The sequence below is a fragment of the Littorina saxatilis genome, linkage group LG15, assembly GCF_037325665.1.
Source record: "Littorina saxatilis isolate snail1 linkage group LG15, US_GU_Lsax_2.0, whole genome shotgun sequence".
Taxonomy (NCBI): domain Eukaryota; kingdom Metazoa; phylum Mollusca; class Gastropoda; order Littorinimorpha; family Littorinidae; genus Littorina; species Littorina saxatilis.
Window position 1 is genome coordinate 42,959,013 of NC_090259.1, and position 14,321 is coordinate 42,973,333.

The 14,321-nt window shown below is 41.5% G+C and overlaps 1 protein-coding gene across 1 annotated transcript in view; it reads left to right on the forward strand.

The window, feature by feature from the left end:
- The first annotated feature begins 2,418 nt into the window (after positions 1 to 2,418).
- Positions 2,419 to 14,321, forward strand: part of LOC138948132 (uncharacterized) — a 42,498-nt gene continuing 30,595 nt past the window's right edge. The window contains exon 1 of the mRNA XM_070319645.1: positions 2,419 to 3,053. Coding sequence (XP_070175746.1) covers positions 2,985 to 3,053 — 69 coding nt within the window. The 5' untranslated portion in view covers positions 2,419 to 2,984. The remainder of the gene's footprint in view (positions 3,054 to 14,321) is intronic.

Sequence of the window (14,321 nt, forward strand, 5' to 3'; positions counted from 1 at the left end):
CCGGGGCAGAGTTGGAATAATCGGGATTTCCCAAAACCTCATTTGATTTCCAACAAAGCGCCGCATTTCCGGAAACGAGCTGCCTCGTTCTAGAAATGGCAACCCTTCGACTGGCACAAAAAAGTATACCCTTTTCACAGATCATGAATAAGGTATAATGAAAAAGCAAGGTCGTATACAGGGGAAGTCTTGAATTGGGGGGGGGGGGGGGGGGGGGGGGGCCGGGGAGGGGGGGGGAGGGTACACTGTGTAACAATTCTCTCAGTGACACTCAGCGCATGCAGCTAGCTGGTTGCTGCTGTCTCGATCTATTTTGAACCAGGGACCTATTTCTATGTTTGAACACAATGATTTTTTTCTCAGAGTAGAGTGTTAGTTTGTTACAACAGGCTGAAATCATCTTTAATTTGAATCAACATTTTGCAACAATCAATCACATCAATATAGCGCACAGACTTGCACATCATGTTTCAAGAGCCTAGATTACCATGCAGTGACAAGCCTACTCAGTAAAGGGACGTAATGCTGTCTCTGCAGCCCAGAGAGACTGTGTGAGTTTAATATATAATCAGTTAAGACTGAGTAAAAAATTATTACAATCGATAGTTACCAGTGAAAAGTTATATCGGAACACTCTTGTTGTGTTTTTGTTGTTGTAAAATGTAAGATCTGAAACGTTAAAAATTACGTAAAATTGGTGCGTTTTGGTCGAGTGGGATGGGTCGTTGAACTGTGTTGTTACAGCCCGCCGAAGTTATCAAAAGTGTTTTTTGCTTTTTGTAATTCGGTTGGTTTGGTGCGTTATACAATGCATCTGCTTTTTCAAGACTAAGCATTGATCACTTTAAAACACAAGGATCATCATAGGCCATCATGACTTGTATCATTTTACATCGCATTCTAAAAAAGAGCAGAATTCTCACTATGCGCGCGGTACATTTCTGGAATCGCGTAGCGCAAAGTTGGAATTCCTACAATGGCGGCCATTGTTGGAATTCCAACAAAACGCAGGTCATTTCCGGAAAAGCGCCGATGACGAGATGGGTCGCAACACTAGTTTCCTCAGTCGCACTCTTTTTGACTGTTCGATTTGGCAATTCTGAACGATGGCAGGAACTGAAGTGCGCCAGGCAGTATCAGCGAAGTCCTCTGGCTCATTGTCTGTGCCCAAGAAAGCTTCCAGGTATTTGTCGGTATTGGCGGACTGCATAAAGTAAATAATGTTGTCGAAGCTCTGTCTCGCCTACGACGCATCCAAAACGGCGTCCTCCGACGGCGCTGTGAGTGTGACTGTGTGAAAGATGCTGAAAGTTGTTCGGTTGATGTTGTATGGCTACGACTAAGAAAGGTGGACAATGGTTCATGCAGGTGCGAACTGTTTAAATCGGCTGCTTATTTCCTGCCTTTTTGTGAGTGATGTGCGCTGAAACACTGCAAGAGATCTCACAGTTTTCTAAGTACTGCCACTACTGGTACTTTCAAAGTCAGCTTTGTTTATAAATGGCTGTTCCAACTACCTCAGTCGGAAAGATTGTAACATTCTTTTCTACTACTTCTCTGTTAAAGCTGGGTGGGAAAAGTTTGATTTTATTCATTGCACAGCTTAATCTTTCTGATTCAATTACTTTTCTTTTATGAATTTGTGATTTAAAAAAAAGGGAGACATTTGTTTCCTTCAGGTGAGATTTTATTCTTCAAAATTAGAATTGGAAAGCTACTTCCTGCGCGATGTCAAATTCACTAGGAACTTCCTGCGCGATGTCAATTGATATACAGTTCCTAGTTGACCAATGACAAAAGCTGTTTTTGTCATGTGATCAGTAAAAATGCGATAATTATTTTTATTTGTTTCCACTTCACCTCATCTCGACTAACCGGTACACATCTTTTTATTTTATTTTTATTTGTGAAATACTGCTATGTACCGACACAATTTTTATTACAAATTGTGTTGAACGCGTTTTGTAATAAAAATTGTGTTATCCGAACACGATTTGTAATAAATTTATTACAAAACGCACTTTTATTACAAAACGTGTCGCTACACTGCTACAGTAACATCTCAGAAATTAAATTCACTAGTATTGGGACCTAATGGTACGGGGACGCAATGGCACGTAATGGTACTGGGACGCAATGGTACTGGGACGCAATGGTATTGGGACGCAATGGTACTGGGACGCAATGGTACTGGGACGTAATGGTACTGGGACGTAATGGTATTGGGACGTATTGACATGTTCCCGTTTTGAGCCGTGGGTTCGTGGCGTTCGCTCAGATTAAGTGCGTCGGCGCTTTTGATGTACGTCACAGAGAATGTCGCTGTTCTAGTCCATGCACGGTTCGTATAATGTAGTTGTATCATGTTCGGTCTGGAATATTCTCGAGATTGAGTATTATTTTGCTATATAGGCCAGCGCGATTTGTATGTAGAAAGCTTCTACTTTGAGTTCTGCTACGATGTGCAGTTGTATGTATGGAATGCTAAATAAATCCTCGAACTCAATTTGACGAGTTGTTTTCTGCTGCTGCGAAGACGGGCGACGTAGAATAAAAGAACACAACTATACGACATTTGAGAACTTGTGGCAATCTCAAGTGTCGTGTAACAATCACGCTGCGGACACTGCGGCCAGCCGTCACACAGGTGATCAGCGTGCAGACAGACAGCGGAGGACAGACAGCGGTACAGGCCGGGACACTGCACGTGCTGGCAGCCCACCTCGTCGCCCCCTCCCACACAGTCCTGGACCCCGGCTGGAGGGTTATATAAAAGATAACGCGACTGCTAACGAAGAATTCAGCAGTCTCTCTATCTCTTCCTGCCGTTGATGAAAACGTGTTATCACACCAAAACTCCGACTTTCAAAACTGCTCCCAATCTTGAAGGAAGAGGACCTTGGCTTTTTCAGAAACAAAGGCTACTACAGTGGGAAAAAACAAACTTTTCAAGCATTTTTTGTTCTTAAAACAAAGAGGTGAAAATGACGTCTGCATCTTTTGTTGCGGTTGTGCTGGCCGTTTCGTTGTGCCAGACTTCTGCGTTTAGTAGTGTGAGTACAAAGTGTGTGTGGGTGTGTGTGTGGGGGGGTCTGTCTTTCTTTGTTCTTTCTTTCTGTCTTACTCTATTTCATTTTTTCTTTCTTTCTGCCTTTCGTTATTTTGAGTTTTTTAAGTTTTGGTTTACTTTCAATTTTTGTTGCTGTGATGAATGTTCTTTAGTGTGTATAAGATATTCAAATATTTTAACGTTATTTTGCTGTCAGCAATTTTTTTCTTCTCTTTGTTTGTTTGTCTTGTGTGTGTCTGTTCTTTCCTTTTCTTTCCTCTTTCTTTCGTTGTCTCGTAATCGTCCTTCTCATCATCATTCTAGTCGTCACCGTCAATTGCTAGCATCATCAATAAACTTTACATCTGTTTTTCTATTCATGTTTGTTTGTTTGCTTGTTTGTTTGTTTGAGTGTGTGTGTTTTTGTTTGTTTGTTTTTGTTTTTGAGTTATTCTTTCTTCATTTTTTGGAACATCGACATAAAAAGAACACAGTCATATTATCATATTTAAGTGCTTTATATTTAAGAACATAGTTCGTTCATGTGTGGGATTATATTCATTAACCATACCCAATTACGTAGCTCAGTTGTTTATGTAGTGTCATGAGTTCGTTTGTGCGACCTTATTAATTGACTGGAGGGAGATTGGCTAGATGATTAAACAGACGGACGCCGGATGAACGGACTTTTTAATTCATTCATTAATTCATTCGGTCGTTCGTTCGTTCGTTCGTTCGTTCGTTCTTTCCTTTGTTTGTTCGTTCGTTCGTTCGTTCGTTCGTTCGTTCGTTCGTTCGTTCGTTCGTTCGTTCATTCATCTATCCATCAATTCATCCATTCATTCATTCATTCATTCATTCATTTATTATGGGGGCCAGGAGGCCCCCATTTATACGGTTAGTTTTGAGGGTGACCATGGGCAGCGCCATTTTGTTGTGAAATACGTCATCAGTTTGTGAACACAGGAAGTTGTGACATCCGTCACCCTTTGGGAGGGGTGAAGGCAACATTGTTCATCAGTAGAAAGTTGTGTGAATTGGTCATCACTGAGTTTGTGTAACACAGGAAGTTGTGAAATACGTCACCCTATGGGAGGGGTGAAGGCAAAATTGTTCAACAAAAACGAAGGTATCATCATATGTCTAAATGTGCAGGGTCAACCGCAACAAACTCAAACCATTCATAATACACTGCATCTGAGTGACTTATATACCAACATTTTATTTCTTATTTTCAGCACAGGCATAGGACAAATCATGAACCAAAATGTTATTTATTTTCTAATTTAACATTTGTTTTACAAATGTGACCATGGTCTTTCAAACATACAGTGACATTAAACATTGTTATGTTAAAAAAAAAAAAAGCTTTTGTGCACAAATCAGAAAATACATTGTACATTTTACCTACAGGCCAAACAGTACGTGTCTTTGGCAAAGGACCCAGCAAGTTACACTGATCTATATTTTTAGATCAGTGGCAAGTTGTCAAGAACAGGCGCTTGCATTTGGATGTGTCCAGTGATAGTAGGTTTGGTTGTGATCAATCAGAATAATGTGGGAATAAAAATGTATGACAGTTTGGTTTGATGACATGTAATTCACATATGCTGAAATGTAATATTATACATGATATAATATTATTATGGCTGTTGCCGTGACCATGAACCCCAAGAAAGGTTTAATGTTATGTAAATCAAAATACCAAAATCAAGCACCTATTAATCTGGTCTACGGCGCGGGAAGATTGAGGCCTTCGTAAATGTTCAACGTTGGCCAATAATGATTTTAACAATGTTGTGTCGTTTTGTATTATGTTTTATTTTGTTGATCAATTGATAAATATGTCTTCCCAACATATCACAAATCAAACGGAAATAAAGTCTTAGAGAACTACAATAATTATTGTTGCCGTCAAAACCTTGCAAGGCCTCAACCGTTCTCACGAGATCAGTTTTTGTTTTTCTCTCTCTCTCTCTCTCTCTCTCTCTCTCTCTCTCTCTCTCTCTCTCTCTCTCTCTCTCTCTCTCTCTCTCTCTCTCTCTCTCTCTCTGTCTGTATGTATGTCTTTGTCTGTGTCTCCCTCTGAGTCTCTCCGCTTCTGTCTTTCTATGTCTGTCTCTGTCTATGTGTGTGTGTGGTTGTGTGTGCCTGTCTGTCTGTCTCTCTCTCTCTCTCTCTCTCTCTCTCTCTCTCTCTCTCTCTCTCTCTCGCTTTCTCTCTCTCATCTGACTCTTGGCACACAGGTCAAAGCAGAGGTTAACTTGAGTGCACGTGTACCTATCAGGAGGGGGGTGGGTAATTTCTTGAATTAGCTGAGGGCGGTGAACTTGTGTCTCAAAGCAGAGGTTAACTTGAGTGCACGTGTACCTAGCAGGAGGGGGGGGGTGTGATTTCTTGAATTAGCTGAGGGCCGGTGAACATGTATCGTTGTTTGCCGTTGTCATGAGAACAGTTACTTTTGTTTTGTTTCGTTTTTTCCTCCAAATTGTTTCATTTTCACAACAGGCTTTTCTGTTTCATCTCTCATACATGGTGTCAATTGGAGAAAATAAACGGAACAAAACAGAAGTAACTTATCTCGTGAGAACGGTAGTGCACTAGGTTTGGGGAAAAAACACGACAGTACCTTATCTCTTTCAACCCGTATGGGGCCCTTCAACATGTGACAGACTGGCAAATGCACCGAACCCATTTGGTTCTTCGATAGAATTTTTCCGTGAAAACCTTTTCAGTGCCTCAGGGTCAGCTCAGGGTCAGTGTCATACGAGCCTACATGTATGGCCGGACGAAGCCATGTTAACGGAAGGGATATAAGACCGTTTTCAGCGGATTTTCACACTGCTAAAACCTGACTTTCTTGCAGTTGCTTTTTCTACAATGCCTTAGAACTCTACAAATAGTCAAGCCAGGATTCCACGTGTCCTTGCCAACGCAAAGGTGAAGAGAAGGCGCCTTGAGAACAACGGGTACCTGTCAAGCTGGAAGACTTTTCTTTTAAATTTTGCAGTCGCAGCTGACCCCACGTCGTGGGCACACACTTAGGAATCGTAGCTCTGAGTGCAGATTCTTCATTTAGTAAACATACAAACAAGCAAACAACCAAGCAAACAAGTGTGTGTGTAGGTGTGTAGGTGTGTGTGTGTGTGTGTGTGTGTGTGTGTGTGTGTGTGTGTGTGTGTGTGTGTTTGTTTTTCAAACGGTTCAGCGACGTGGGAATCAACGTTCGCAAGTTTGTGACCCCTTGCTTTACTTGTGAGTCACAGTTTTAACCCTAGAAAATGCACATTGTCTGACAAACTTTACGATTTAATACTTGACATGGAATTGACTCTTCACAGCTGGGTGAATTGACTTATGTTTGATTCTCAGTTCACGAGCTGCACGGTGCTAGCTGGACAGGGCAGGTGAATATCACTTATCCCGTGCTTGGCATCCTGAAGTGTGGACACAAATAACAGAAAACTTGACAACACAGACAATATTTCAATTTTCGCCCGCTGTCACAATGTTTCTTACCTTATAGTTTTCTCTTTGTCTATTTAAAGCGCCCTTCTGACTCGGTACAAAAGTTCAATAGAAACTTAAATCTCTGAATTTAATTATAAACTACTTGAACCCTGAAAGAATATTTCATTTTCTCTTGTCTACCAAAATGTCTCACCTTTTAAGAATGTTTAATTAAAGCGCCCGCCTGATTTTGGAGCAAAAGTTCAACAGAAACTTAATACTCTGAAATTAATTACACACCTTTTCACCCCGGGTTAGGGGGAAGAATTTACCCGATGCTCCCCAGCATGTCGTAAGAGGCGACTAACGGATTCTGTTTCTCCTTTTACCCTTGTTAAGTGTTTCTTGTATAGAATATAGTAACTTTTTGTAAAGATTTTAGTCAAGCAGTATGTAAGAAATGTTAAGTCCTTTGTACTGGAAACTTGCATTCTCCCAGTAAAGTAATATATTGTACTACGTTGCAAGCCCCTGGAGCAAATTGTTGATTAGTGCTTTTGTGAACAAGAAACAATTGACAAGTGGCTCTATCCCCTCTCCCCCCTTTCCCCGTCGCGATATAACCTTCGTGGTTGAAAACGACGTTAAACACCAAATAAAGAAAGATTAGCACCAACGCAAGAGAGGAAAATAAACAAAAACAGAGAGAGGATGAAAGTCGCTTGTTCATTCTAATGCTTGTTATCCTCTCAGGTGCCAAGATATTGCTTTCGTATAACTTACTCCATTACGCATGTCGTATGCATTAAGAACGCTTACTTCTCTTTAATCTGTCGATCAAAAAAAGAAAGCGGACAGAGCGAACTCTTGAAAACAAACAGACGGACTCTGAGACGGACGGACAGACAGACAGACAGACAGTCAGACAGACAGACAGACAGACAGACAGACAGACAGACAGACAGACAGACAGACAGGCAGACTAGCAGATACACAAATAGGCAGTCCTAGAGATATGTACACGAACGTCAGATACATAAACGGATGAAACATAACACAGACCACGAAGGCTAATAATTTAGAGGAAAGCTGGAAACGCGAGCAAAAGGTGACAAATGTACATGTTAAAGGTCCAGACCATGCTGTTTTAGCGTCAAAAACGCTTCGAATCGTGTTCCTGCGCGACCAAACACTTCCCGATGTTTGCAGTTAGTTAGAAAACCACTTTCTTACCGTCTTCAACAATGTTTGGTTTACTTCGGAATCTTCTAAGGCCGTAATCCGACGAATTTTGTGACCGAAGCGACGGATTTCTTCTCCAAAACGACCCACCATTGTGCCGCGTGATCTTCGCGAGACTGGCTTATGAATAAATTATCCGTGACGTCACACTGTGTCAAGATGGTAGTTTACCAACATCATGAACATGGCAACAAGCGTAACTGCAGACGAAATTGAACCGTACATGTTCGAACTACCAGTTTCTCTCCTCGAATCAAGCATGAAAGATGAGGAGCGGAGGCCACTTCCAGCAGAAGTGAAAACAGTGACGATGAAAAGTGTGACTGTTTGTCTCAGCGATCAAAGGTAAACACGTCCGCTCTCTGTGCTGAACTTTTCGTCTGCTTTCGAGTCTGTGCTATTTTTTCACTCTCGTCTTGTCAACGCACTTGCGAATAAGTGGGATATTGTTTAAGTGTTCATGCATTGCATTCACGAGTAAAAGAACAACAGCTCATCGCAGTTTTAACTGTTCTTGATTATTTCAGAGACTGGTGTCAGAGTGGCCACTGTACCTTTTGTATTGTGTGGGAGGGGCAGATTTGAGAGAGAGGAAGCTACCCTGAGGTACATTGTAGAATGAAAACTTGCTGGGGAGCAAGAATGCATCACCAGCCACGAAGGTGTACATACAACTTTTTTTGAGGTGCCTATATTTGTTTGATTTTTAAATGTATGTATTTGTTGTTGTTGTTTTTAAAGGCTACCAAGAAAACTGTTGTCATTTAAATTTGTAACACTCAGTCACATATAGTTTCACACACACAATAAACTCACCTGCAGAAGGGTAGGTCATATTCTGAGATAGGAAAATGGTCGCTCCTTGCATGAAACGGCATAAAATAAACAATAATAAAAAAATGTTTCAAATAAGTGAGGTACATGTTAAGGCTAGGGGGGGGGGGGTTGCGCAACCCCCATAACCCCCCCCCCCGGTAGTCCGGCCCTGCTTTGCATGGGAAAGCAGCCTGAATTTCAGGTGAACTTTAATAAAAGAAGATTTTACATGTATGTTGCTCTGGATGCATGTTTTAGTAAATAATAATGACATTCAGGAAAGTAAAAGGACTGTTGAAGTTTGCTGTTGTAAAATGTCTGATGATTAGGGTTCTGTTGCACATTTAGTGAATAGACTGTATCAATTGCTGTTATTATTTACACCCAATCAGTGCATCCACATGATATTATGTAGCTTAAATTAAAGAAAATGTTTTGATGTGTTCAGAAGTTCAGTTAACCTGATGCCTGTTTTAGACAGAAAAAAAGTTACCACAATCAGCAGAACTTTCACTGGAGAGTGGGCATAATTCTTTCATACTTTCTTTCTCATAGCTTTTTTTTTGGTTTTTATAATCTCTTCATTACACTAAATAACATCCATCTTAAGACCTATTTTGAGCCTTAATTTAAGTTGACTAGTAATGATATTAATCATAATGTATTTATTTTTATAATGAACAAACTAGAGTATGTATGTGGATATGTGTGTGATGGTATGGGTATGTGTGGTTTGGGTTATGTGTGTACTGATGTGTACATTTTATGTGTTTTGTATGTTTTGCGAGTGCGATTTTATGTGATGTTATTCTGTACACCAGCCAAAACAAAATGTCTGGTATATTAGATAATAAACACACCTTTAAACTTACCCCGTCACCCTCCAGTCCCCCTTCCCCCATTACACCCTCCACTTTTAACATTGTATAAAAAATCATGTCCCAATATAGGTCCCTAGTTACCTGGGAGGACGTTAAGTCCCATAATCAATATCAACAACGTATTGAATTGAATTGAAAAGCTGGGGTTAGGAGGTCTAACTTCTTGAATTAAAGTTGATTTTTTTCTCAGGTGCATGTAGTTTTTTTATTTCCTTGAAATCATGGTGTATTCTGGTTGAAAGAGAAGAGTCAATTTCCTTGTAAGCCTGCAAAAATAAGATTTGTCATTTTGGAAGTACATTTTTGTAAGGGTCCAAAACAGTCCAGGATAAGGAGGAAAAACATAGGGTGGGTCAGGAAATCTGAAACATTGCATAGTTTTTTTGTGCCTATGTAGACACAAAAAGTACTTAGAACACTTTTTCCACTTAGTTTTATTTTTAATCATTTTAATGCCACTGTTAGCAAGAGGAGTACTACAGACAGCAATCAAATAGTGGATTTTTTTCTGTAGACATTGTTATTTCTGTTTAGGTGTTTCAGTAGTTTTCTATGCGGATAAATCATGCTGCATGATCAAACAATCCAGCTGGGTGTTGTTTTTACCATGTTACTCTGAGAGAAAAAGTTGAACTGGCAGTTTGACTGAAGCAGTGGTAATAACACAGAGTTGTGCTCTTCCTACAATAAACATTTTTATGTGGATGATGATGTCCGTACATGTACTTGGTTGTATTATTTTGCTAGACTATTTGTTTCTGTTAGATATATCTGCTCACAGGACTGTTGTTCATAATTTGACATTACATTTACTGCTGATCAATGATGTAGACACAACCATATTTGTCGGTGATGCGTAGACACTCGGTTCTTACCTCACCCTGAAGGTCAGTGTCTTCCGTCTTCGGTAGGCCTTCGTGGGTGTGATTTTGGACTTTTCCTTGTCCTAGACAAGTTTCCTCACACGGTTATCGGCCCTCATCTGGCCGGGTTTGACTTCCGAGTGTCCTTCTCCTAGGAAAGCTGCCTATCAGGGCTGACGAGTCTTTCCAACCCGGCGCTTGTGAAAGCAGCAAAACATGGGGCATCTTCATCCGCTAAAACAGCCGTTGGGAGCTCCTCGTCCGCCTGTTTTACCGTTGGGATGTGAGACTAAGGGTCCTCTTCCGCCTTCACAGCCGTTGGGAGTACACTCTCCTCGTCCGCCTGGTCAGCCGTTGGGACGTAGAGTCTTTGTAGGTAACCCATACCTGGGGGTTTGGTTCATGGGCGCCAGGGCGTGTCCACGCACCGGTGGGCCTGCACTGCCGCATGTTCGGGGCCAAACCTCCTCCGCGCCCTTGCAATTCTGCCTGGGGACATAAGGCCCCCAGTTACCACCCAACACCTCGTGGAGGGTTGCTTTAAAGCTTGCATAGGACTTGTTGTGGAGAGGCTTACTGGCAGGGAGAGACTTACGCAAGGCTGCTCTCTTTTTCGCCGGTGCTGCAAGCAGCTTGGCTAGCCGGCGGTGAAGGCTGAAAGCGAGATGTGACAAGCACATGTATGTACGCCAACACGCTGCGGGCGCATCACACAACCATTCGTTGGGCTACTGCTGATCAAAATGTATTGTTGGAAGAGATCTGCTCAATATTCTGACTGCAGTTTTGTAATAAAATCAAAGAACACAGATGTTTTAAGTATCAAAGTGCTTTCCACACACACACAAGTGTGTGTGTGTTTGTGTGAATGTCTATGTGTGTATGGACGGACACTGATTAAAACTGAGACTCATCGATTATCCAGGTGAGTGTAAAAGAAGGAGAGAGAGGGAACTTTCAGGTGGGTAGTGACACTGAACCCCTATCCCTTACAGAACACATTCAGTATACATGTACTCACTTCCTTTCGTCTGCGTGTAGTGAAAACAGATTGTTCTGATGACATTGGTATCCGGTTTCTGACCTCCTGTGAGTGGTCAACAATTGTCGGAACTCGAACTGCGTTAGGCAACAGCTGTTTTTTGTGTGCCAGGTTTTCTGTTCGCATTGGAAGAAAGTGTCGCGAAACACAGCACATCCTGTTGACCATTCCACAATTCGAGACAGTTAATCAGTCTTGCTGCAGAAGTTGTAAGCCCATCGGAAAAAGGTGACAACTGATGCATGAACCTTTTTTCTATACTTCATAGCTATCAGCAGCCGTACGCATTCCTTCGGCGTGTTGTTGATGCTCGATGTAGGCAAACGCCCACTTGAGCGTAAGCTGTAACTTTCGGTTTCCGGACACAAGATGACGTCACAGCCGGTTCTCGTCTACTGGCGGCCATTTCGAAGTCTCGTGTAGCAGACGAATTTGGCGGAACGTTTTTAATTAAATCACAATGATAAAGCTACGAATCGGTAAATTTCTTTACATTTTTGGCATCTTTAGGTGCATTTCTCTAACCTTCAGTCATCGGTTAGTGGTTCTAATAACCTTTAAATAAGCGTGGTCTGGTCCTTTAAATGGTCTATGACGTCATACGGTGTGTATGTGTGCGTGGGGGTGGGTGGGTGAGGGTGGGGGCATGGATAAATGAATGAATAAGAGAAGTAGAGAATGAGAGACACAGAGAGAGTGTGAATGAGAGAGAGAGAGAGGAGGGAGGGAGGGAGGGAGGGAGGGAGAGAGAGGGAGAGAGAGAGGAGGGAGGGAGGGAGGGAGAGAGAGGGACAGAGAGAGAGAGGGAGAGAGAAAGAGAGAGAGAGAGGAGGGAGGGAGGGAGGGAGGGAGGGAAAGAGAGGGAGAGAGAGAGAGAGGGAGAGAGAGAGAGGAGGGAGGGAGGGAGGGAGGGAGAGAGAGGGAGAGAGAGAAAGAGACATGCACACACACACACACACACACACACACACACACACACACGTATATACACATACACACACGCACACGCACACACACACACACACATACAAACACACACACACACACACACATACAAACACACACACACACACACACACACACACTAATACTGACGCACACAAACACACACATACGCACGCACACACGCACATTCACACATGCACACACACACACACACACACACACACACACACACACACACACACACACACATTCGTGTCTGAGGGGGGATATCTGGACATTTGCCGCAAATAAATATGTGTTATATCTGGGCTTGTTTATTTCTAAAGCTACAGACACGGAGTGCGAGTGTAAACATTGTTAGACTTTAAGAATACTTTTTGAGATTAAAAAAAAACAACACTTATTATTGAAAGTTACACACCCAAAAATAGAGATTCTGAAACACGTGTTATATCTGGACATCTGCCACCTAAAAGTGAGTGATAGCCGGACATATGACCGGAAAGCTGTAAATACTATCAACTTTATCAAAATAGCGTTACAAATGCGTGGTAGTACAAAAAAGCTACCAGTAATCCCAAATTTTTTATTTTTTTTGACAGGAACAAACCAAGGGGAACTTTAACGCCTCTCGGCGTATTTTTTTCGAGACAAATGTCTCCGCAGCTGATAGTTGGTAGACTTTATTGGATGTCGTTATTCAAATGCAATCCGTCAGAGACAGAAAGCTTAGAAAGGAATTACGTTGTATTGTTTTCCTGCTTTGCCTGGCTCAGGTCGGGAAATTCAGGACCGAAATGACCCAAGGTGCAACTCATTCCTTTTGACGAGTTTCAAGTTTCTTATAAAAGTTTTCGCAGCTGTTGGTAGACTTTATTGGATGTCGTTATTCAAATGCAATCCGTCAGAGACAGAAAGCTTAGAAAGGAATTACGTTGTATTGTTTTCCTGCTTTGCCTGGCTCAGGTCGGGAAATTCAGGACCGAAATGACCCAAGGTGCAACTCATTCCTTTTGATGAGTTTCAAGTTTCTTATAAAAGTTTTCGCAGCTGTTGGTAGACTTTATTGGATGTCGTTATTCATATGTATCCGTCAGAGACAGAGAGCTTAAAAAAGATTTACGTAATTGGTAGACTTTATTGGATGTCGTTATTCAAATGCAAACCGTCAGAAACAGAAAGCTTAGAAAGGAATTACGTTGTATTGTTTTCCTGCTTTGCCTGGCTCAGGTCGGGAAATTCAGGACCGAAATGACCCAAGGTGCAACTCATTCCTTCCTTTTGATGAGTTTCAAGTTTCTTAAAAGTTTTCGCAGCTGTTGGTAGACTTTATTGGATGTCGTTATTCAAATGTATCCGTCAGAGACAGAGAGCTTAGAAAGGAATTACGTAATTGGTAGACTTTATTGGATGTCGTTATTCAAATTACAAACCGCCACAGACAGAAAGCTTAGAATGTTTTTGTTTTTGTGGGTTTTTTGCGCATGAAAAGACTTCAGGCCAGATTTTCTTTACAAAACCGGAGAGGTAGGGTAGGGGAAGGTTTTTTTTGGTTTTTTTTTAGCATGAAAAGACTAGGTGTCTAAAGCAGAGTTCCACTATACTTTTTGGTTTGAAACGTTCACAAATGCTTTGGGTATTACCAAATGTAGGCAACTAGATGCTACAATGAATATATATATATATATAATATATATATATATATATATTTCGCAATAATTGATCATTTATGTCAAAAAGTGGAGATTTGTGCGCATGTTCGGGGTTATGCTCGATACAGACTAACACAGAACACCCAAACCCTAATGGGGAGCTGGGCCAATGTAAAAGCAATGTTTTGGCGTCAAAACATTTTTCAGATTGCTTCTAGATTTCTCTCAAAATTAATTAACTAGTTTAATCGATGTGCCAGCTCTGAGCAATAGCAAAATGGGCGGAGCTTAGGTTTGTTCCAGCTCTGACGCGGCGATTCGCAAAACGGACAATATAAGGCCCGTATAGATGAAATATGTACTCCTGATGATAGAATAGCA